Below are 25,446 nucleotides of genomic sequence, written 5' to 3'. Positions count from 1 at the left end.
CCACCGCAAAAGGCCACTCCGGCCGCGCCACCGCCTCCACGACGCCGGCGGCAGGCCGTCCTTCTAGCCCTACACTATATACACACCGGGAATCGGGGATTCCCCACCCCCAGCCGTCGAAGCAGCAGACGGGGGTGAGGGATCCACCGATCCCCCGGCGGCAAGGTGGGAAGAAGGAGGGGTCGCACAAACCGCCTTGCTCTACTGTTTAGTCTGTATATACATCTCAAATTTTGACAAATTAAATACGACTTTCATGGAACAGAAGGGAATAATATTTTTCCGTGGAGGGGCACGGCTACTATCCTTTCTCCAGCCGTAGTATTGGATGTGGACTACTCGTGGTTGCGTAGATTTTCCATAATCTGGGGTGTTCCCGTCCATGGTTTGGTGGCGGCGCACAATCGCCTCAGTGTCGCCCACCGGTGCCATAAAACTAGACGTAGCGTATACTGTTTACCGATATGTTTTTCTTTTAATTTGTACACCACATTTTGTATTGAATCTACTCTTGGTATATTTTCAGTCTTCTTGGAGTTTAGGGGTTGATGGTGTTTTTCAAACTAGACATTTGCTGTAGCGACGGGTGAGATGGACCAATGGCCCAGAGCATGAACAGACCGTGAACACTGCATATCGTCAGGCCATGCAACTGTCAGAAAAGCCACTTCAATCAGTAATACAGGGCAAAATAGCGCCCGGGATCAGAATGGCTTCTCGGCTCGAAGCAACTAACGCAAGCGAGCTTCACCTTTTTTTATAAAAGTCGACCCTCCGTCCTCCTCACCGTACCACTCTATTCTATTCCCACACCCACAATGGCCAAACTTGGCGTAGTCCTCCTCGCCGTACTCGCCGTGCTCGCCGCAGGGACGTGCACCGCGGCCTTCGCCGCGGACCGTTGGCTACTCGCGGTCGCGCCATGCTCTCCGTTGATGTGAAACAGCTCAGCCTCCACCGGCGACACAGTCATGTCCTCCTCGCTGTCGAAGTGCGTCACCCCGGCCTCCACCGGCGAAGCGGTCGCGTCCTCCTCGCCGTCAAGGGCCACTACTAGTGCTGGAGCTATGTGCATGTCGGGGGAGGGGGGAACCGCCCCCCCCCCCCCCCCCCCCAGCTTTTGACCATTCTCTGAAGAAATTTTTTGTCACGTCTTCCTCGTCATCGACGGGCACCAGCTCGATCTCCATCGGTGACGCGGTCGCGTCCTCCTCGCCGTCGATGTGCACCATGTCGGCCTCTACCAAATCTGTCGACGGAACCGCCGTCATAGGCGAGGAAGAGTCGCCGCCGACCCCTGATGTGGCGCCGGTCTACAACGGGACACCATGGTGGTGGTCCTCGTTGCGGCCGGCACCGCCGTCCTCAGCATCGCTTTATATACGGCGATCAAATACGTCATCGGCCGCCGCCTAGTCACCGCCGTGCTCCGCCGACCACCACGGACCCCTCAATCCGTGTGATATGCTTACGCAACTATGTTGGAGATCCTTGTTCAAAGAAGCTTACTCTGGGGTTGGTCGTGACTCGTGAAATTAACATGTTGCGAAACATCTCTAGGCCTCTTGACCAGTGGCTAGTCTAAAGTGCTAACCAGACTTGGCAATCAACATATCACGAGTTTAGAGGTGAAGAGTTATCATCGAGCAGGGACGCCGGCCTTTTTCCTGGCGATTCCGCACACGCCGCTCGCTGCCTCCCTCCACTCGTTGCACGCGCGCATGTTTGCTCGGCTGCATTCGATGTTCCCCGCTTGTTGCACCGTGTTTCTTGGGCCGGTTATATCAGCCGAATTTGTTGTTTCTTTTTCCCCTGTCGTTTTACAGCAGTCTGGATCGGTATAACCGGGCCTAAAGCCTGTTATACAGTCCTTTTTTTTCTGCCCGAAAATTAACATATACTATGTAACATATATTGAGAGTTTTCTGAACGTAGGTTTCTCTCCTCACATGAATTCCAAACTCCATCTATAGAGGATGAGAAAAACTTACATCTTTAAGCTCAAGTATCTAATGAGCTTGTTTTGTCTTTGAGCCCCGTACAACACATTCAGCGCACTTGTCCGCCTCGTTCTCCCTCGGGCCCGCTTGGCAGCGACCACGAACGCTTCGCCTTCCTAGCGCGTCGCTGCGACTCTCTACGTCGCGTTCAGTGATGACCCCTCACCTGCCACGTAATCCGTCGCCTACCTCTTACCAAGAAAATAATTGGCCTACGCATGCGTGTCGGCCTTTATGAGCACCCTCGCCCCACGCCTGCCTCTAGGATATAAAACGGTGTGCTGCCCCTACACCGACTCCTTATCATACAAACCCTAACGCCGCCCTCCACCTTCTCCCCAAGCGATACATGGAAGGTTCTAGGGGCCACGGTCGTGGCGCATCCACCGAGGTTGCCGCACCGGGGCAGGGGCCACGGTGCAGGATCCGTACCGCCTAAACACTCGTTGTCGCTTGCGCGGTCACCGTCGCCTAAGGAGGAGGGGTGGGATGCTTCCTCGGCAAGTTCGATGTCCTCATCACGGAGGACCCTTTTGGCTCAAAGGATCTCGTGGAGAAGTTTGCAAAATTTCTTGCCGGCTGGGAGCCTGTCGGGGTAGACCTGAGGGACGCGAGCTGCTTGCTAAATTTCTTGTGGGAAGGTGGCGGCGAGCTTAGGGTGAGGTTGTTCAACGACACATTCTGCGGCAGGCACTACCACAACGACATCAACGACGACATCGGCGATGAGTAGAAGCCTATAGTTTAGTTTTTTTTTTATCTTTTTTGCAGCGAAGAAGGCGAGGGCTAGCAGAAGCCTCTAGTGTAGGTTTGTGGATGTTTTCCTTTGCAACGATGAAGGTAAGGACCATCAAAACCCTCTAGTTTAGGTTATTGGGTGTTTTCCTTCGCATGAAAGAAGCCGAGGGTTAGCACAAGCCTCTAGTTTAGGTTTCCTCCATTTTTAATTGTCACCATGCATTCAACGATGAAGCCTATGTAGTGTTTCTTTCTAAAGTTAAATTTGTTGGAAAAATACGTCATGCTGTTAGAGATGGAGATTTTGGTGTCCGCATACAAACGAACCAAATGGACAAGTGTGGCTGAAAAACTGTTTTAGGGCTTTTTTTTAATTCGTAAGTTTCATGAGAGGGAAGGAGTAGAAATTTTCAGTATTCTTACAGAATTTCTATGAAAATCCGGAACCTAACCCGATCCAAAAGACCGAAACAGACTTTTGGTGTCTCCAACTGGGAAGACGGCAAATTGGGTCGAGTCGGAGGGCTCCCAAACAAGGCAAAAACAAATTGGGTCATCCAACTTTTCCAATCCGCCGCCGCCGCATCGCACTCTGCCCTCCTCCGCCGCACGCGCCGCCGCTGCTGCGTCCCGGCCGCCCGGCGACCAACGCGTGCATCCTTCTTCCCACCTCCGTGCGACACGGGTTCCTCCCCCACCAAACCCTAGAGCCGCGCGTGCGCGACCCACTTCCACGCCCACGCCCACGCCCGCGCGCTCCATGACGGCGGCGACAATGCCGGCGCACAAGGTAACTCACTCTGGCCACAGTTACTCCTAGTAGATTCGAAACTATGTTCAAGATGAAAATTTGGCTTGATTTCCCGAAGATTTTTGTTGAGATGCCCTAAGATTAGTTGCACCAGTCACACTGGATACATACAATTCGTGCCACATTCAGTATATTAAAGTCTCATCTCGGGCAAAACGCGGTAACAGATTGGATTCATAGTTAGACTACATATCACAGTTATTACAGATTCTGAACAGTGAACCTAGTTTCTAATAATTGTCTGAACTAGTACTAAATTAGGTTTGAAATCATCTGAATTTAGGTAAACATTAACTACTGCAACTAAATGGGCCCATAGCAAGACCAATGCATTCTGAATCAATTAGCGAATCCAGTTATTCAGTAACTAAGTGGATCTATAATTCTGCAGCGATCAAGGGATGAGGAAGATAGTCTCAGCATGACAACAGCGACAACGCATCCTCCACAGAAGGTAACCCGCCCCACTCGCCACCTGGTGCTTGCCGATCTTTAATCGGTCCAGCCAAAATGACCCCTATGTTCATAGAAAGTCGGCTTAATTACCCCTAGGTTATCTGCACATGGCACACTGGATTTCACAAACAATTTTTTTCCATGTTGTCACCTAAAGCATGTTCTAGTGTTGCATAGTAATTCAACTGAACAGCTACATACATATAGTTCGTGCCGCTGATTCTTGTATCTTTCTTGTTTCCTTGTTCAAATTTCAAAAATAACAAAAGTCTAACCTTGAACAAAATTCTGCAGCTAAATGGATCAGTGACTAGATATTACTAAAACTATTGCAGATTCTGAAACAGTGAACCTAGTTACTAACTTTCTGAACTACTGAATTGAGACTAAAATTCTATGAATTTAGTTAAAACTACTGTAATTAGATTGATCCATGGCATAACTAAAGTACTCCTATATGTTATGCGTTCTGAATAAAGGAACTTAGTTATTCAGTAACTAAATGGATCCATAATTCTGCAGAGATCAAAGGAGGAGGAAGATAGGCTCAGCATGCTGACGGATGATATTCTGCTGTCTATCTTGGGGAGACTCAATTCACGTATGGTTGTAAGGACAAGTGTGCTCTCTACACGGTGGAAGCATCTGCCCTGGTTGCTGCCTGAACTCACCATCGATATCAAGGATTTCCTACCAGATCCATGCCCTGAACCTGTTGAGGAAAATCATATAGATCAAGCTATGGTGTCTTTGACCAAAGCCACCAGGAGTTTCTTGGCTAATCAACACAGAGAATCTGCCGTCTTAAATCTGGATCTTAGGCTCTACTTGATCAACACGTTCATGTGTGAAATTGGCTCATTGGTACGTGACGCAGTTGATGGTGGTCTGTTGAAAGATTTTGAGCTTGCCGTTCTTGACAAGACAGATCCCCGCGACTGTAGTGACGAGAATATGCTACAGCGTGCCAAAGAAATGGATGGTTTTTTCAGTGTCTACCCAAGTGTGCCCCACTGCCTCACATGGCTCTCCCTACAAAATATAAACTTTGGAAACTTGGACATGCATCATGTCCTGTTTGAATGCTGCCAGGAACTGAAGCATCTAAGCCTCTATCAGTGTGATACTGGTTTCTGGTCTCTGTTTAAGATTGATGCACCAAGCTCAAAACTCTGCGTCCTAGAACTCATCAAGTGTCGCTTTGGGAGACTTGAGGTGGTCTGCCTTCCAAAACTGGAGAAGCTCAGCTGGGATGTTTGGGTATCTGAAGGTGTCCCCTTAGCTTTTGGCTCTGTCCCATCTCTTGAGGAATTAGAACTCTCATGTGGCGCAATATGTGATCAAAATGCATTTAAATTAAGTGAGCTTCTACATGGAACCACAAGCATACATACTCTCACATTGGATTTCCAAGGAGAAAAAGTAAGTTTTAGCTTATTTTTGCCAAGTGGTCAGATTTTGTTGTATTCGTTATGTTTACACAACTATCATAGTTACATCATAGGGAATAATCATAGCTGTAAATTCTTCGAGAACCTGATCTCTCTTTTTGCGAATGATGAATTTTTATTTATTTGTTTTCTGATCAGCTTTGGGTACTACCTGAAATGAATCAACTCTGCATAGCTTTCAACAAGTTAAGGGAGCTGCGTGTGCGTGGTATCTTTGTCGAATTTGACATTTCGTGGACATCAGCCTTTCTCGTGGCTGCACCTTCTCTCGAGGTGTTACAGATTGAGGTGATGCAATTGTCACCCTTTTTCCTCCTAAATTATGTTATCTTTCTTTTCTCCCCACACTTAGAGCTTTTGTTTTTCACAAGTTTTGCAGGTGTGGGAACATCCATGTGATGCGGATGACGACCGAGAGGGGTCCTTCTCTGAAAGGAGGAGTCCTCATTGGGAGATGGACTTCCAGGACTCCAAGAACTTGCATTTGAAAGAACTAGAATTCGTTGGCTTTAAGTCACTAGAAGAACAGTTTACATTTATAAGATCTATCCTGCAGCGATCTCCCAACTTGGAGAAGATAGTCTTGAAAAGGGAGGAGCAATGCGACTACTGCGATGCTTTTGATGTACCATCAAAATTCCCCAAGAAGGATGAGCAAGACATGGTCGCCAGGCGAATTGGAGATGGCATATTCTCACCGCAAATTATTTTTGATGACTAAGTTGTAATAAGGCATATATCTCAGGCCAAATAGTTATTGATTTTTCAAGTTGTAACATCGAAAGAGTTTTGGCATTATTATTTCTGAGTATTCTGCGATTGTAGCCTATACGAGGATTGGACAAATATGAAGTATGTGTTTAGCATCTTACACGGGTGTATGTGGGTTTGTACATGTAAAGTATTGGTCATTATTATTTCTGCTTGTTGATTTACCGTGGTTAGTGCTGCCATTGATGAAACTCAACTTTTGTGGATTCGGTCATTTCAATTTAAATGTACCCCTTAAGAGTTGATCTTTCAAACCCTACAACATTGTAACTTGTAAGAGACTTGTCTACTGCACTGCGGATAAGCATTTTAAGTCATTTGATTTTAGGGCTGTGCTACCCGGCGGCGCCGCACAAAAGCTGATTTGTGCGGCGGTTGGCATGCATGCAATTAATTAGTATCTTAATTATGTAATTATTTACTCACTTAAATACACATATGCATGTAATTAATTAGATGTCCATATGATTAATTAAAGGACACAGGCTCACTCAAGTCTCCAATTTTTGTGCATGCATGAGAAGCTTACATCACGTAGATTCTTTTAATTTTCGGTTTTTTAAAAGTTTTATCTCTCAAACAGTTGATCCGATTGACAATCCGTTTTCACCGTTAGCTTACTCGCGGCGAAATCTTCGAAAGTAAATCCCATATCGGTATATTCTGACAACTTATTTTTCTCGTCCGCAACTACCATATTATTATTACGTACTTGCTAGATTATCATTGCTTAGTTGCCAGATTAGAAAATAAACTTCTTTGTCGCTATATTATAGTAGTCACATATTTTCCGTGCGCGACATAGTTGCCACCAGTTCCTAGATTGTTGTCACATACTTGTTAGGTTATTCGCTACTTAGTTATCGGATTGAAATAACTTGTTTGTTAGTTTGATGTACGTCGTTCTACATCGATGTAATATGCATGAACGATCGTCTCGTAGTTGATTGAACACGTTTCAAGGGTCACTCTCAAAATTGTGTAGATCATTTTGATGTATAAGAATATGTAATAAAACATCTATAACAGTCCATGGTAGCTACTCGATGCAAATCTGCCAAATGTGACAATGTAATCTGGCAACTAATAGGACGAGAAAAAAAATCTCAAAACGTAGCAATATGGGATCTAGTTTCGAAGCCCTCGTCGAGACGAAGTCGGCGGTGAAAACAGATCACTAATCAAATTAACTGTTTAGGAGATAAATCATTTTGAATTTTTGAATTTAGCAATTAATATGATGATGTAAGCATTAGGTGTGAGACAGCTACATGCATGCATGTCATCAGTACTATATGGAAAAATGAGCAAAAACACACCACCGCATGAGTGTTAATATTGTGCGGCGCCTCCTGGTAGATTTTCCCTTGATTTTAATCTAGTAATGGGCTACTAGATTGGAAAAGAACCCAAGTCTGTGTTCTAGTATGTTGTACTTCCTTCGACTCATATTAATTGTCACTAATATAGATGTATTTAGACATATTTTAGTTCTAGATACATTCATACTAGTGGCAAGTAATATGAACCGGAGCGAGTGGTATTTTTTTTCTTGTAAGCTTATTTATTTCGGCAGTGTATAGTGGACGGTGCCACATTTCTCCTCCCTTCCCTTTTCTTCTTTTTTTGCTAGTTCTTGGAGCTCTTCGTTAATTTTTTTTATCGTCCGGTCACATGTCACTAATCACTCTAATTTTACTTTTAAGAAAAAAGTCACGCTAATTTTTTTGAGTAGGAAGATGCACACTTTTGTGTAGACCATCCGTCCCAGTTTATAGGGCCTACACGTATCCAACACAATATAAATTGTACAACATAAATATTATGTCATTGGAAAGTAGAAAATCTGAATTTTCTAATGATACTATATGTTTTCTAATATATATCTTGTATTAAATTGGTTAAATGTATGACCTAAGGATACAAGCAAGACCTATAAACCGAGACAAACGGAGTAGCGTGCGATTTCTCCCGGTAGATCTTGCCAGTTTTGTAAAGACCTATTTTTCAGAAGTGGTTGATGGCGGGCCTTTTTTCAAATGCAATTGATCATCTGTGTGCGGTTGTGTATATGTAGGCGATCCCACAGCTATGTGCAATTGCGCAATTCACATATGAACTTTTTTATATGCAATTGCAACTAGGCATATGTGTGTAATTGCACACCTATGTGTAATTACACATTTGCCGCAATTTTGAACTTTATATAAAAACTTTTTGATTTTTCCAAGTTAACTTGTAGTTGTTTGTTTTTAGCACATATATGTCCGCGATTTTGAACTTTATTTTACTCCGTACATAAACTATTTTAATTTGATTTTCCTATGTTAACTTGTAACTGGGATTTTAGTTTTTTTAGTAGGTTTCAAATTCGCATGAACGAAATCAAACCAAGAAAGGCTTCGATCCATAAAAATAGGTGCATGACATGACTGACTGAGAACTAAGAAAAGTCTCGATCGGCGGAGCGCATCCACGCAAACGTGTCGTTCCCAACCAACTCTACAAGTATCACTTCTTTCCTTTTCCGAGAGGTGTCCCCCCGACTCTGAGCAGAACTCGGAGTCCGATGGATTCACCAACTAACTTTCTGGCTCGACTTGTTCTATAAATTCAGTAACTCCAAACCAATTCGTGAACTCATCTGCGTACGCGCTCCGCCGGCCAATTCGATCGCCTCCTCCACCCGTCTCCTCACCTTGCCAGTCTGCCATGGATATGGAGGAGGGCGAGTACGACCCCAGCGCTCCCGAGATGAACGGCGGCGTCCTGCTGGCACGCGCGTCTCCCGGCAGCACGACCTCCGGCAACGGCGATACTGCTGGGCTTCGCCGTCAAGCCCCGGCGAACCGCATCCGAAGTCGCCGCGTCCGGAACGGTGTCACGGAGGAGCTCTACATCAGTGAGCACGGTCTCCTTACCTGGATCGTCGGAGGCGCTGTACCGCTTACAGGTACCAGAGACAACGAAGACGACGACGTAGAGCAGGACGACGACCCATACGGCACCGGCCGTTTCGGCGCCGTCCCGGCATCGGAAGCGGAGATCGTGAGGCTGCCGATGGCGACGCCGGGCGAGGTGAGGGAGGAGGACTGCGCGGTGTGTCTCGACAGCTTCGAGGAGGGCGAGGTGCTGGTGAAGATGACCTGCCCCAGCTCCCACGGCTTCCACGAGGGTTGCATCGTCAAGTGGCTCAGGGTCAGCAGGCTTTGCCCGTTGTGCCGCTTCGCGCTGCCGGCCGAGCTTGACCTCGAGGAGAAGGAGGAGGAGATGGACACAGAGAGAGACGAGACACCCTGGTGGTGATGGTCCATGCCACCACAGGGAACAAGACATCGACGCTCGCTCGACGGAGTCGGCAGAGCAAAGGGCTGCGCCTGCCAATGCACCGTCCTCCTAATGTAATAGTTAGATCATCTTTCTCTTAGGACTTAGGAGACTAGAACAGCTACTCTAAGGTTGATGCCTGATTATCAGCTTCGTTTGCCACTTCAGTTGCCAATTCTGAGTTAAAGCTGTATTCCGTGCTGATTGTTTTTTCCTCAAGGTATACATCATAGGGACGTTTTCAGTTGTAAAACCATTGGATCATCATATGAATGATTATTGTTTTGGAGGGGCAGCGACATTTTGATGGACGCCAAATGAAACTATCAAACAGTCTTAAAAGGCAAATTTTAGATTTCTAAAATGGGAACGCATGTCTGCATCTTCAGATATGCAATGTCTGCAGCCATCACTGTCAGAACTCAGACCAATGGAATTGACACTCAACAGATAGTGACTCTCAGCAGATAAAAAATAACCTGAATTCTTTCCGGCGACCGCGTGCCAAATCAATGTTCTGGGCGGACGCAACACCACGCGATAGCTCCATGCGTCCAGCTGTCACATAAATGGTAGGCTAGCTCATATTATGTGTTGTTTTTTAAGAAGCTGTAACTTTTAAATCGTGCGGTGAAATTATAATCCGTTTTCACTTCTTGAATCCCCACGACGAGAGCTTCGAAACTAGACCACATTTTCATATGTTTTGACGAATTTTTTAAATAGCAACTTTGATGTGCGACCGAGCAACTTTGTTGTGTAGTAAAACAACTTTCGTGTGCCGCAAAGCAACTTTTGTGTGCAACGAACATGTACATTTTTTGGTACATGAAAGCACACAACTTTGGTGCTCGACAACAATTTTGGTGTCCATTGGAGCAATTTCAATGTGTGACGAGTGGTGCCCGACGACATAATTTTGATGCCAACATAGCAATTTTCGTGCCCGGGGACACAACTTTGGTGCCAACACAGGAACTATCATGCGCGAACGAGCAACTTTGACGCCCGAACGAGCAATTTTAGTGTCCTGAGCAACTTTGGTACTCGACAGAGCAAATTTGGTTTGTGACGGCCCAATTTTGGCATCCATCGAAGCAACTTTGGTGCCCACCGAATAAATTTTGATGGATGGCTGAGCAATTTTGGTGTCCAGCGATGCAACTTTCGTTGTGAATGTAGATTTACGTTGTGCAGCGATGCAACTTTCGTTGTGAATGTAGATTTACGTTGTGCAGCAAAGTTGCTTCGCCCCACATTAAAGTTGCATCGTCTCGCATTATAATTGCTTTGTCGCACGTAGAAGTTGCCTTAGAAAAAACTTTATCAAAATACATAGAAATGAGATCTAGTTTTGAAGAGCTCACCGCAAGTAATTCAAAAGTGAAAGCGGATCCTAATTTCGATATCTGGTGCAAAAGTTATATGATTTTTAATATTTTGAAAAGGAAAATTAATGTGCATGCAGTCATTGTTGAAGCGGTGTTGATTTTCCTTTTCTGTCAGCTAATTACTTCCTAAACTGGTGGACGCTTGGGCAGGGAACTTGAGGCTAATTCCTTTTTTGGGTTGACCGCTCAGATGGACAACCGAGCATGCGGCCGCCCGCTAGACCGACTCAAAAAATAATCCTCTGAGAAAATCATAGTACTAGAAAACACCAACTTGGTTTGTACAACAAGTTAAATGTATTTTTTTTTATCATGTTACATACACTAGCCCACATTTATAAACCTGTGCAAGTTGTTAAACTCATAGTTCCTTTGTGGCCAGTCCTCGTATAGGCTATACTTTTGATGTTACAACTTAAAATGAAGTTATTTGGCTTGAGATACATGCATAGAAACCATGTCTTGCTCATCCTTCTTGGGGGACTTCGTTGGTACATCAAAAGCTTCGCAGTAGTCGCATTGCAACTCTCTTTTTAATACTAGTACTTCCTCCGATTCATATTACTTACCATTAATATGAATGTATCTAGCACTAAAATATATTTAGATACATCTATATCAGAGTCCACTAATATGAATTCGAGGGAGTATAATATTCTCTCCAAGTTGGGAGGTCGATGTAGTACGGATCATATAATTGTGAAAATGTTGGCTAGTGATTTTTTTTTTTCGAAATGGGGGAAATATCGCCCCAGCTTCTGCATCCAAGGGATGCACACGGTTTTTTTAATTAGATTTTTCACAACACCTTACAAGAGCAATACAAAAAATCAAACTCGAAACCACCTTGTTAAACCTATAAAGGGATGAAGGGGGTGACAATTCACCAAGTCGCATCAACCAAAAACCAAATGCCTTCCCAGGCCGCCCAATAGCAGATGAGAAGCACATCTAGTCAAACAGACTCTCAGCATACGCCAACGCACACGCCATAGGAGTTGCTACCGCCGTCTTCCTCGACTCCACCTTCAAGGGAGATCACCGCATTGACCATGCCAGGCCTGCCATCGATGCTGCCACAACGCCAGACGACTCCACCATCCTGCGCGAGTCCATCACACTGCATCCGTCCCGAGACACCACTGCACCATGCCGCGGCGACTCGACGACACCGACACAGCAAAAGCACACCGCTCCACCTCAGCACCACCGCCATCCGTTGTCTGCTCCAAAAAAACAATGCCCCCAATAGGGAGAACGGCGTTGCGCGCCGCCATCGTCCGATCCGGGAGACTTGGGTCTAGGGTTTCCCAGGAGCAGCCCAGGCGAAGAACGCAGGCTGCAGAGACAATGCCTTCAACAAGGTAACGACGAAGCACGCCGCTATCATGCGCCATGACCGAAGTCCGGGCCGGCTTTCACCGGCAGCTGCGCCTCGCCATCGGGAGCTAGGCGACGGATCGCGAGATCCGCCATGGCTAGCCACACAACTAGCCGATCTCATCCGGCGAGAGAGAAGACCACCACCGCGGTGCCACGGACAGTGGCACCAGATGCCCGCCACCTGCCACCAGGTCGACGCCGTCTCCGCCATCCAGTGCCACCGCCCTTGGTGTCGTGGTCCCAGACCTTGAGGAGGAGCTGTACGAGATCCGTCTCCATCACCGCTGGCCCGGCGATGCCGAGGCTAGGACGGAAGGAGAGGACCGCGCCGCCAGGTTCCGGGTCTGCGCCACCGCCCCCAACACCGCCCGGCCGATGAGGCCGCGGTGAGGAAGAGGAGAGGCCGCGCCACCAGATCATGGCCACGCCGCCGCCGCCATCACCGCCCGCCCGACGAGAGGCCGCGCTGCCAACATCCTCCACGGGCCGGGGCTATCCCCCTCGTGCGGAGGCTAGCCTCCATCCGCCGCACCGGGGGATCATGCGAGGAGCCCCGCCGCCCCCATCACCGGCCGCGCGAGGCTTCGCCGGCGACGGCCTCCGGGGACGACGAGGAGGGAGGGAGGGGGGGGGGGGGGGGGGAAGACGGCGGCGGCGGCGGCTAGGGTTTCCGCCCCAAGTCGTCCTGGAGGGGGACGACCCGAGCGGAGGGGGACCTTTCCTCCTGGGCTAGTGACTTAAAGCCAATGAATTCTAGCTCTTCCAAAACCAAGTTCTTGGAGTCGTGGAAGTCCACCTCACAGTGAGGACTCTCTATTTCAGAGAAGGACGACCGCTCTCTGACATCATCCACACTGCATGGATGTTCCCACACCTGTATTGGGGTGAAAAATGGTTACATATGTAACTTTGGGCATAAGTGTAAACAACATTCAGCTAAACTTCTGTAACACAAAATGCTCTAAATGTGGAGAAGAAAAGGAAGGCGCCATAGTTTTGGAGGAACAAAAATGACAACTGCATCACCTCAATCTGTATCATCTCGAGGGAAGGTGCGGCCATGAGAAAGGCTGATGTCCACCAAATGTCAAATTTGACAAAGATACCATGTAGCTCCCTTAACTTTTTTGAAAGCTGTGCAGAGTTTCTTTATTTCAGGTAACAACCAAAGCTGATCAGAAAACAAACAGATAAGAATTGATCATTCGAAAGCAGAGAGATGAGGTTCCCAAGGAATTTATAGCTATGATTATTCCCTATGATGTAACTATATGATAGTTGTGTCAACATAACGAATACAACAAAATCTGACCACTTCACAAAAATAAGCCTTGTTCGAGCTAAATTAGTGAACGCATCATTCCCATTCTTTTCTTGAGCAGGGCATGTGTCCCAACATTTTACAGAAAACCACACAATAAGAACATGTTCGACATATGTCTCATTTGACCATTTTGTTGTGGCCACGTCAACCTGATGTCAGGACCCACGTATCCGTTTATCATTAAACCAACATAAGACGGACATCAGTGTCTTTTATTACGTGTTAACCGTAGAGTGATGGTTTTTTAAAACTCTACGGTAAAGTGGTTGTTTCTTGTTACCATTGCCTAAAACGTGGTGGTTTTTTTTATATTTTCTGTTCCCAAAATGACACTTGATGAGTTCTAGGAAGCAGAGTTTTGAGCTTGATGTACATTCAAACATGACATGGTGCATGTCCAAATTTCCGAAGTTTACATTTTGTAGGCATAGCCACGTGAAGCAGTAGAGTACACTTGGGCAGGCACTAAAAAAACCATCTATTTCTCCAGCACGCCGAAGCTAAAAGGACATAGTTTATTATAAAATCATAGCATCGAAGTTCATGGAACAAATACAAAGTATCATAGTACATAGTTTTACACAAATGCCAATTACTCGAATGAAAATCAAATAAATACTAGAGAACTAGTTGTTTCCAAGATCACTCCACATAAGGTGGACCAAACTATTTTTGGAGGAAGATGTGAGTTGCCTCGCCACGCACCTAATGCTGCACAATCATGAAATCTACCAAGTCAGCTGGTGGTCGAGGGGGGGCGCAACATTTTTATCTTGGGATTCTTATCCTTGATCAAACAATCTTCCATCACACTCATCCTCAACGATCATGTTATGCACGATCACGCAAATAGTCATGACCGCCCACATATTCTCCTGGCTCCAAGTCCTAGCAGGGTGCCGATCGGAGGCCCAACGTGATTGCAGCATGCCAAATGCTCGCTCCACATCCTTACTGCATGCCTCTTGCTCCTTAACAAACGTTGCCTCGGCCTCAATTGGAGGCAACCAAATTTTTTTCACAAGTGTGGACCATGCATTATATATACCATCATCTAGATAGTATCATTTGTTATAGAGGTGTCCATTGACCTCATACTGGACCGGTGGAGCATGACCTTTAGCAAGGCGAGTGAACACCGGAGATTGCTAAAGTACAATAATGTTATTGTCCGAACCTGCAATGGTTTATTCTCATTGAACCTCGATTATAATTCGCATATTCATAACATTAATGTCAAGAGATGTAAGCCTAGTGATGATAAGTTCATGTATATGTGGCATTTCCGTTTTGGTCATATTGGTGTAATGTGCATGAAGAAACTCCACTCTGATTGACTTTTGGAATCATTATATTTTCAATCTCTTGAAAGCAATGTTGAGTGGAGGCGTTGGATGCACCCTACTAGGGTTTTGTCAGATTTTTGAAATTTCTTTTAAGTGTTCTATTGTTGGTTTTAAAAAATGCCAAAAATATATTTGATGGCATAGGGTATGGGTTAGAAATATATTCTATGAAGTATCCGCATAGGGTATGGGTTAGAAATATTCATTTCCATGGTGCGAATAGCCATGCTGACAATGTTGACCCCATTTTGACAAAACCCACAGATAATGAAGGAAAAAAAAGGTTCCAGTGAAGCGGCTCTTGTCCGAGCGATTTCGCAGTCGATGAACTATATGTGGTGCGGTGGACAATGATGTGAATGTAGCGGCTCCAGTGCGGTGGACTAAATCTGACTTAAAGCGGCTCCGGTATAGTTGTGTGGATGGAGAGAATATAATTTCGAGGTGTGGCGAGTAGCGTTGGAGTGTGGTGGGGATGTTCTAGTACGTACGTCGTACGATGGTCCAGAAAGAGGATCTTTTTTTGGAGGGCTGCGATAGAAACAACAAATGTGGACACTATAGATCAAGGTACAAAGTGGTGGTGACTGAGAAATAACAAACAAACGAACCCTTTATGTAAATAATAATAGAAATCAGATAAAGTATGAAGTAAAAAAGTACTAGAGTATCATAACACACATTAGTATCGAACATATATAGATGACATCAAATAATGTTTCAACACATAGTTGCATAAGCTTCCGAAATAAACATACATAATTTTTCATCACGTAGTTGTATTAGCCGCCAAGACAAAGACACATCAGACACCAACAAGCAAACACAACATGGGATATCATTTCTTTCCAAACAAGGATTGCTCGCTCATCAACACATTGTTTTATTATTCTTCTTATTGTTGCAATTTGAATTGTCAGGTGGGTTGCTAAGAGCGCATTCTGTTTTTCCCTCATACTACACTTCGACAAATCGGGTTGGTTGCTGACAGACAATGCACGAACTGGTTAGCAAAAATAATAGGTGTTTGCACTAATTACATAATGACTGCACTAACCCGATGGAACTGAGTAGAAAAATAAAGTACAGCCAAAACTATCACGATAAAACCATTTCCACTGTATGCATGTTGCTAAGATCTAATTGGAATACTCCCTCCTTGGCCTAGATAACCACCATATCTTTGTCCTCAAATGCGTATAGTAACTTACATCATGTTTCCTAGGATATGAAAATGATGTAGCAAGAGCAAGGATAGTAGCCAAATTAACCTTACTATGAGGCGTCAATTCATGATCGCATGCTAATGATCTTGCACTGAACCATGTTTGTAGGGTGAAAACTCTGATAACCGCAAGACCAACACCTCCACCATGCATCTCAACGATGTGGAGGTTGCGCCTGAAGATGTCATCTATCATGTGGGGCACTCAACATAAGATAGAGTCGTCGCCACATTATTAATAAAGGAAATGGTATATATATACTTTGTTCTTCAGTATAAAATATCCCCTATGAAAGCTGGCGGCCTATTGTAATCATGTTACATCATCGAAGTATGATTGATCCAGTCATCCCACACACTCTTAATTCTGATGAGTATCTCTTGACAAATGTTCCAAACTAGATTGAAGTTGATCCATACAATCCAGAAGTTGCTTGAGTGGCAACCATGGTTTGTCGAACAAATAATTATTTCATTCTTATATGTACCGATCCTCCCACATGTTGTTTTATGTAAGTTCGAAGGTTCCTCATTGGATCTCATGAAATTAATGGTGATGAGATGTCTGAGTAGTAAAATTACACCATACCAGTGAGACATGATAGGACTAAGAATGGAAGTTGGTTCACGTTTAACTAGTGGTTCCGTTAATCGAACCTAAAAACAAGCCACTGGGCTTTTGGTTCAGCCCCTAAATTGAAAAACGTTATTTAGGGTTCACTCGTTTTTACCTAAGGTTTCCCTGGACCGTTTATCCTCTTCTCTCGACTGCAATTAGGGCTATGATACGCGTACAGCACACGTCCGTTGGGAACCCCAAGAGGAAGGTGTGATGCGTACAGCGGCAAGTTTTCCCTCAGTAAGAAACCAAGGTTTATCGAACCAGTAGGAGCCAAGAAGCACGTTGAAGGTTGATGGCGGCGAGATGTAGTGCGGCGCAACACCAGGGATTCCGGCGCCAACGTGGAACCTGCACAACACAACCAAAGTACTTTGCCCCAACGTAACAGCGAGGTTGTCAATCTCACCGGCTTGCTGTAACAAAGGATTAGATGTATAGTGTGGATGATGATTGTTTGCAGAAAATAGTAGAACAAGTATTGCAGTAGATTGTATTCGATTGTAAAAGAATGGACCGGGGTCCACAGTTCACTAGTGGTGTCTCTCCCATAAGATAAATAGCATGTTGGGTGAATAAATTACAGTTGGGCAATTGACAAATAGAGAGGGCATGACCATGCACATACATGATATGATGAGTATAGTGAGATTTAATTGGGCATTACGACAAAGTACATAGACCGCTATCCAGCATGCATCTATGCCTAAAAAGTCCACCTTCAGGTTATCATCCGAACCCCTTCCAGTATTAAGTTGGAAACAACAGACAATTGCATTAAGTATGGTGTGTAATGTAATCAATAACTACATCCTCGGACATAGCATCAATGTTTTATCCCTAGTGGCAACAGCACATCCACAACCTTAGGGGTTTTTGTCACTCCCCCAGATTCGACAGAGGCATGAACCCACTATCGAGCATAAATACTCCCTCTTGGAGTTACAAGCATCAACTTGGCCAAAGCCTCTACTAGTAACGGAGAGCATGCAAGATCATAAACAACACATAGGTAATAGATTGATAATCAACATAACATAGTATTCACTATTCATCGGATCCCAACAAACACAACATATAGCATTACAGATAGATGATCTTGATCATGTTAGGCAGCTCACAAGACCCGACAATGAAGCACAATGAGGAGAAGACAACCATCTAGCTACTGCTATGGACCCATAGTCCAGGGGTGAACTACTCACTCATCACTCCGGAGGCGATCATGGCGGTGAAGAGTCCTCCGGGAGATGATTCCCCTCTCCGGCAGGGTGCCGGAGGCGATCTCCTGAATCCCCCGAGATGGGATTGGCGGCGGCGGCGTCTCTGGAAGGTTTTCCGTATCGTGGCTCTCGGTACTTGGGGTTTCGCGACGAAGACTATTTCTAGGCGGAAGGGTAGGTCAGGGGGCGTCACGAGGGGCCCAGACGACAGGGCCGCGCGGCCAGGGCTTGGGCCGCGCCACCCTGGTGTCTGGCCACCTCGTGGCCCCACTTCGTCTCCTCTTCGGTCTTTTGGAAGCTTCGTGGCAAAATAGGCCCCTGGGCGTTGATTTCGTCCAATTCCGAGAATATTTCCTTACTAGGATTTCTGAAACAAAAAACAGCTGAAAACAGCAACTGGCTCTTCGGCATCTCGTTAATAGGTTAGTGCCGGAAAATGCATAAATATGACATAAAGTATGCATAAAACATGTAGGTATCATCAATAATGTGGCATGGAACATAAGAAATTATCGATACGTCGGAGACGTATCAGCATCCCCAAGCTTAGTTCCTGCTCGTCCCGAGCAGGTAAACGATAACAAAGATAATTTCTGGAGTGACATGCCATCATAACCTTGATCATACTATTGTAAGCATATGTAATGAATGCAGCGATCAAAACAATGGTAAATGACATGAGTAAACAAATGAATCACAAAGCAAAGACTTTTCATGAATAGTACTTTCAAGACAAGCATCAATAAGTCTTGCATAAGAGTTAACTCATAAAGCAATAATTCAAAGTAGAGGTATTGAAGCAACACAAAGGAAGATTAAGTTTCAGCGGTTGCTTTCAACTTATAACATGTATATCTCATGGATATTGTCAATGCAAAGTAATATAACAAGTGCAATATGCAAGTATGTAGGAATCAATGCACAGTTCACACAAGTGTTTGCTTCTTGAGGTGGAGAGAAATAGGTGAACTGACTCAACATAAAAGTAAAAGAAAGGCCCTTCGCAGAGGGAAGCATTGATTGCTATATTTGTGCTAGAGCTTTGATTTTGAAAACAAGAAACAATTTTGTCAACGGTAGTAATAAAGCATATGTATCATGTAAATTATATCTTACAAGTTGCAAGCCTCATGCATAGTATACTAATAGTGCCCGCACCTTGTCCTAATTAGCTTGGATTACCGGGATTGTCATCGCAATGCACATGTTTTAACCAAGTGTCACAAAGGGGTACCTCTATGCCGCATGTACAAAGGTCTAAGGAGACAGATCGCATTGGATTTCTCGCTATTGATTATTCTCAACTTAGACATCCATACCGGGACAACATAGACAACAGATAATGGACTCCTCTTTAATGCATAAGCATGTAGCAACAATTAATGTTCTCATATGAGATTGAGGATATTTGTCCAAAACTGAAACTTCCACCATGATTCATGGCTTTAGTTAGCGGCCCAATGTTCTTCTCTAACATTATGCATGCTCTAACCATTAAATGACTGGTAAATCGCCCTTACTTCAGACAAGACGGACATGCATAGCAACTCACATGATATTCAACAAAGAGTAGTTGATGGCGTCCCCAGGAACATGGTTATCGCACAACAAGCAACTTAATAAGAGATAAAGTGCATAAGTACATATTCAATACCACAATAGTTTTTAGGCTATTTGTCCCATGAGCTATATATTGTAAAGGTAGATGATAGAAATTTTAAAGGTAGCACTCAAGCAATTTACTTTGGAATGGCGGAGAAATACCATGTAGTAGGTAGGTATGGTGGACACAAATGGCATAGTGGTTGGCTCAAGGATTTTGGATGCATGAGAAGTATTCCCTCTCGATACAAGGTTTAGGCTAGCAAGGTTATTTGAAACAAACACAAGGATGAACCGGTGCAGCAAAACTCACATAAAAGTCATATTGTAAACATTATAAGACTCTACACCGTCTTCCTTGTTGTTCAAACTCAATACTAGAAATTATCTAGACCTTAGAGAGACCAATTATGCAAACCAAATTTTAGCAAGCTCTATGTATTTCTTCATTAATAGGTGCAAAGTATATGATGCAAGAGCTTAAACATGAGCACAACAATTGCCAAGTATCACATTATCCAAGACATTTTATCAATTACTACCTGTAGCATTTCCCGATTCCAACCATATAACAATTTAACGAAGAAGATTCAACCTTCGCCATGAATACTATGAGTAAAGCCTAAGGACATATTTGTCCATATGCAACAGCGGAGCATGTCTCTCTCCCACACAATGAATGCTAGGATCCATTTTATTCAAACAAAAACAAAAACAAAAACAAACCGACGCTCCAAGCAAAGTGCATAAGATGTGATGGAATAAAAATATAGTTTCAGGGGAGGAACCTGATAATGTTGTCGATGAAGAAGGGGATGCCTTGGGCATCCCCAAGCTTAGACGCTTGAGTCTTCTTTAAATATGCAGGGGTGAACCACCGGGGCATTGATACGTCTCCGACGTATCGATAATTTCTTATGTTCCATGCCACATTATTGATGATATCTACATGTTTTATGCACACTTTATGTCATACTTATGCGTTTTCCGGAACTAACCTATTGACGAGATGCCGAAGGGCCAGTTGCTGTTTTCTGCTGTTTTTGGTTTCAGAAATCGTAGTAAGGAAATATTCTCGGAATCGGACGAAATCAACGCCCAGCATCTTAGAATCCCCGGAAGCATCCAGAACACCCGAGAGACGCCAGAGGGGGGCCACAGGCCCACCAGATGGTAGGCCGGCGCGGCCCAGGCCCTGGCCGCGCCGCCCTATCGTGACACCGCCTCTTCAGCCCTCCGACGCCGCCTCTTCGCCTATTTAAGCCCCCTCGACCTAAAACCTCGAGACGGAAAAGCCACGGTACGAGAAACCTTCCAGAGCCGCCGCCATCGCGAAGCCAAGATCTGGGGGACAGGAGTCTCTGTTCCGGCACGCCGCCGGGACGGGGAAGTGCCCCCGGAAGGCTCCTCCATCGACACCACCGCCATCTCCATCACCGCTGCTGTCTCCCATGAGGAGGGAGTAGTTCTCCATCGAGGCTCGGGGCTGTACCGGTAGCTATGTGGTTAATCTCTCTCCATGTACTTCAATACAATAATCTCATGAGCTGCTTTACATGATTGAGATTCATATGAGTTTTGTATCACAATTCATCTATGTGCTACTCTAGTGATGTTATTAAAGTAGTTTATTCCTCCTGCACGGTGTAATGGTGACAGTGTGTGCATCGTGTTAGTACTTGGCGTAGGCTATGATTGTGATCTCTTGTAGATTATGAAGTTAACTATTGCTATGATGGTATTGATGTGATCTATGCCTCCTTTCGTAGCGTGAAGGTGACAGTGTGCATGCTATGTTAGTACTTGGTTTGGTTATGTTGATCTGTCATGCACTCTAAGGTTATTTAAATATGAACATCGAATATTGTGGAGCTTGTTAACTCCGGCATTGAGGGTTCGTGTAATCCTACACAGTTAGTGGTGTTCATCGTCCAACAAGAGGGTGTAGAGTCTAGCATCTATCTATTTATTCTGTTATGTGATCAATGTTGAGAGTGTCCACTAGTGAAAGTATGATCCCTAGGCCTTGTTCCTAAATACTGCTATTATCACTGCTTGTTTACTGTTTTACTGCGTTTCTACTGTCTGCAATATTGCCACCAGTCCTGGACAGCAAAGCACTTTTCTGGTGCCGTTGCTACTGCTCATACTTATTCATACCACCTGTATTTCACTATCTCTTCGCCGAACTAGTGCACCTATTAGGTGTGTTGGCGACACAAGAGACTTCTTGCTTTGTGGTTGCAGGGTTGCATGAGAGGGATATCTTTGACCTCTTCCTCCCTGAGATCGATAAACCTTGGGTGATCCACTTAAGGGAAACTTGCTGCTGTTTTACAAACCTCTGCTCTTGGAGGCCCAACACTGTCTACAAGAATAGAAGCTCCCGTAGACATCAAGCACTTTTCTGGCGCCGTTGCCGGGGAGGAAAGGTAAAAGGCACTCATACTTCGGTTCCAGGTAACAGTACTTTTCTGGCGCCATTGTGTTTGTGCTCGAAGCTATTACCTTTAGATCCTGCAATTTCATCTTTTTGTTTCTTGTTTAATCTAGTTTGGCATAATGGACAACAATGAGCTTCTTATTCTATTTCCTGATTTAAGACATGGATGGTTTGATCCGAAAATTAAAAAACCCATGGAACATGTTAGCATGAATGCCTTGAACACCATTGTTGCTAATGATATGGAAAATTCTAAGCTTGGGGAAGCTGGTTTTGATGAGCATGATCTTTTTAGTCCCCCAAGTATTGAGGAGAAAATTTACTTTGATGATACTTTGCCTCCTATTTATGATGATTATAATGATAGTAGTCTTTTGTTGCCTCCTGTTATGGAGGATAAATTTGATTATGATTACAATATGCCTCCTATATTTGATGATAGCTACTTTGTTTAATTTGCTCCCACTATTACTAATAAAATTGATTATGCCTATGTGGAGAGTAATAATTTTATGCATGAGACTCATGATAAGAATGCTTTATGTGATAGTTATTGTTATCACCAGAATTTGACCGGATCAGAAGTGGGCCGCGATTGGAGATGAGCTTGAAGAATATACATGGAAGGAATACATGAATCGGCCTTATATGCAAAGTTTGGGCTAGTTTGTCCGTGTATCTGTAATATAGTAGGATACGTATCGATTAGATAGAGTTTGGCTCGTGCCCGGTTGGGATTATTCCCACGTTAGAAAGTCTACGGACTATAAATATGTATCTAGGGTTTATGAAATAAACAACAATCACGTTCACCACAAACCAATCTAGGCGCATCGCCAACTCCCTTGTCTCGAGGGTTTCTTCCGGGTAAGCATCATGCTGCCTAGATCGCATCTTGCGATCTAGGCAGTACACGTTTATTCGCTGTTCATGCGTTGCTCGTACTGAAGCCTTTTTGATGGCAAGCAACGTAGTTATCTTAGACGTGTTAGGGTTAGCATTGTTCATCGTATCATATGCTGTCGTCGTGCAACCCTGAGACGTCTAGCCGCCCTTACACCTATCTTAGGTGTAAGGGCGGCATCCCGCTTGATCATTATTTAGTAGATCCGATCCGTTATGGTTGCTCCTTGTTCTCCAAGGATTAGTTTAATATCTGCATAGTTAGGCCTTACAAACGGGTTGAAGGATCCAGTGGCGCGTAGGGTGTAGTTTGCTAGCCCTAGACAGGATGTTCCGGGGATCAACCTCGTGTTGGTTTTTAGGCCTTGTCTAGGGTCGGTTTACGATCACCGTGCGTGGCCGCCAGGCTCAATCACGAGTAGGATGTTCCGATTATGTGGTGAAAACCCTAAATCGTAGTAGGTCGTTTTAGCTTTATTTTGATCAAGCAGGACCACCATATATTCGTACACCCCGTACGGATCATGGGTGGATCGGCTCTTCGAGCAGATTCACAGGACAACCTGAGAGCCGATCGAGGCTCGTATTTAATGTTTACGTGTATGCAATGCAGGAAACTAAGCGAGGCACATCCATCACCTTCCTGACCAGGTATAGGTCAGGTGGCACGCCCTTGCACCAGCATCGGACATGCGTGCCGAGTCTTTGCGGGCCGTCGTTCGGAGGGACCAAGGCCAGCCGCAGTCCTGGGAGCCTCCCGGCTCTACTGTGTTGCCCGTCGCTGCTCGCCGGTGGGTTTCTGACCGCAACACATTCTGGCACGCCCGGTGGGACGAACCCACCAGGTCCCTGCGTCAGGAGATTAACTTCATGGTAGCTCACTCGCTGCACCGCCATTCTGAGAGCCTGGTGAACACTTTGGAGCGTGTCGCTCTTCGGGTGATCCAGGAAATCATGAGGCATCAGTACTCTCCGTCAGGACCAGCTCTCGGGACTTACCAAGGAGAGATGCCACTCCAGTCCCGTCCACCGCTGCCATTCGCGTTGGCAGCACCAGAAGTGCCGAATTCACCGGCATACGCCGTTGACATGGTGGAATGCACGTACCCTGGGAGGTGCCAGCCAAGATTCTCGTTCAACATCAACATGGTAGGACTTGGGCGCCACCCTGGTAAGGACAGAGACGAGGGCAGCTGCTCTCATAGCGAGGACAAGGAGGAAGCCGTTCCACGCGATCGGCCCCGACAATTCCAAAAAGTCCCGGTTACAATCAAGATGAAGGCCGATTCCAGCAATCGGCCCGTATTATCCTTACCACACGTTCTCCCTGTATTTAGTGTCGATCTAACAGGTGACGGAAAGCTAGGGTATGGGTTTACATCGGCTTGCGAGCGCGAGGAAATCGGCATTGGTCATGTCTGCAGAGCCGATGTTCAGGTATAGTTCTGTGGATAACTGTAGAGCCGATATCTGCAGTAACCTGACAGATTCGGCTCGGGGGGCACATAATCAGATAGACAGATGCTATGAACATGTGCGATACATGGGCAATAAAATATTAGGGGCCGATAGGAAAATCGGCCAGTAGAAAAACAAAATGTGGCCAGTAGAAAAACAAAATGTAACAAGTACAGCCGATGCAGAGACATCGACTTCAGAAGGTAAAGAGCCGACGCACAGTCATCGACTCTAGAGGTACAAGTTCAGCAAAACATTTGACAGTTTTATACAGAAAGGCTCTACTGAAGAAACGCGCTGAGGGCGTGAAGGGCGTCAGCACGGATGCGATCCACCTCGGCGATCTCAGCCTCGTCGTCCTCGTCTTTGCCCGTCACCAGCTGACTGCTCAGGGTACGAATTTCAGCCAGATCGGTCTTCAGATCGGCTGTGAGGCCCTTTGCTTCCTCTTGAGAGCGGGCAATAAGGGCTTCTTTGTCTTGGATAAGCTGCTTGGTCACCCTGACCCTCTCTTCAAGGTTCTCCAGTTCCTTACGCAGGGTCTCGAGTTCGGCACTATTGGCAGAAGTGTCAGTTTTGGCGTCTAAAGCAGCCTTCTTCTCGTTGAGCTGTTGACACTTGTCTGCAATATCGGCTCTCAATGGAAGCTGGGTGTGGCGAAGATTAATCCTTTGGTGAGCCGACTGCACCCTTGACTTGAAGACCGACAGAGTCACAGCTGGCCAAAGCTTCACTTGCAGTGTCATAGGGAGACGGGGCTGGATATCTTCGAGGATGCCTTTGACTTCCTCGGAATTTTCAACCAGGGTCTCAATTGGGGAAGAGAGCAAATCCTTGAGACGCTGGAGTGGACCATGGACCGTGCTAGGACTGGGCTCTTCGCTTGCCTTGGAAGTAGTTGGTTCGATGGATTCAGGATCGAACGTCAGCAAGCTTGAGAGATCGCAACCCTGACAAGACGAACAAAAGCGGTGT

General features: G+C 45.4%; 1 protein-coding gene across 1 annotated transcript; it reads left to right on the top strand.

The window, feature by feature from the left end:
• Window positions 1–3,260: 3,260 nt before the first annotated feature.
• Window positions 3,261–6,391, top strand: LOC127323664 (FBD-associated F-box protein At2g26860). The gene is made up of 5 exons (XM_051351772.2): window positions 3,261–3,528; window positions 3,941–4,003; window positions 4,528–5,427; window positions 5,595–5,744; window positions 5,836–6,391. The coding sequence occupies exons 1-5, from the start codon at window positions 3,499–3,501 to the stop codon at window positions 6,175–6,177; spliced, it is 1,485 nt and encodes a 494-aa protein (XP_051207732.1). The 5' UTR covers window positions 3,261–3,498; the 3' UTR covers window positions 6,178–6,391.
• Window positions 6,392–25,446: the final 19,055 nt, after the last annotated feature.

Source organism: Lolium perenne, chromosome 4 (assembly GCF_019359855.2).
Source record: "Lolium perenne isolate Kyuss_39 chromosome 4, Kyuss_2.0, whole genome shotgun sequence".
Lineage (NCBI taxonomy): Eukaryota > Viridiplantae > Streptophyta > Magnoliopsida > Poales > Poaceae > Lolium > Lolium perenne.
Note: the sequence above shows the minus strand (reverse complement) of the source record. Positions and strands in the feature narration are given on the sequence as shown.

What these genes read in the sequence shown, in the direction of transcription:
- LOC127323664 (XM_051351772.2), top strand. Translation starts at nt 3,499, where the DNA reads ATGACGGCGGCGACAATGCCGGCGCACAAG. An exon ending in CGACAATGCCGGCGCACAAG is followed by an intron (nt 3,529 to 3,940) that starts GTAACTCACTCT and finishes ATAATTCTGCAG; the next exon opens with CGATCAAGGGATGAGGAAGA. An exon ending in TCGAGGTGTTACAGATTGAG is followed by an intron (nt 5,745 to 5,835) that starts GTGATGCAATTG and finishes CAAGTTTTGCAG; the next exon opens with GTGTGGGAACATCCATGTGA.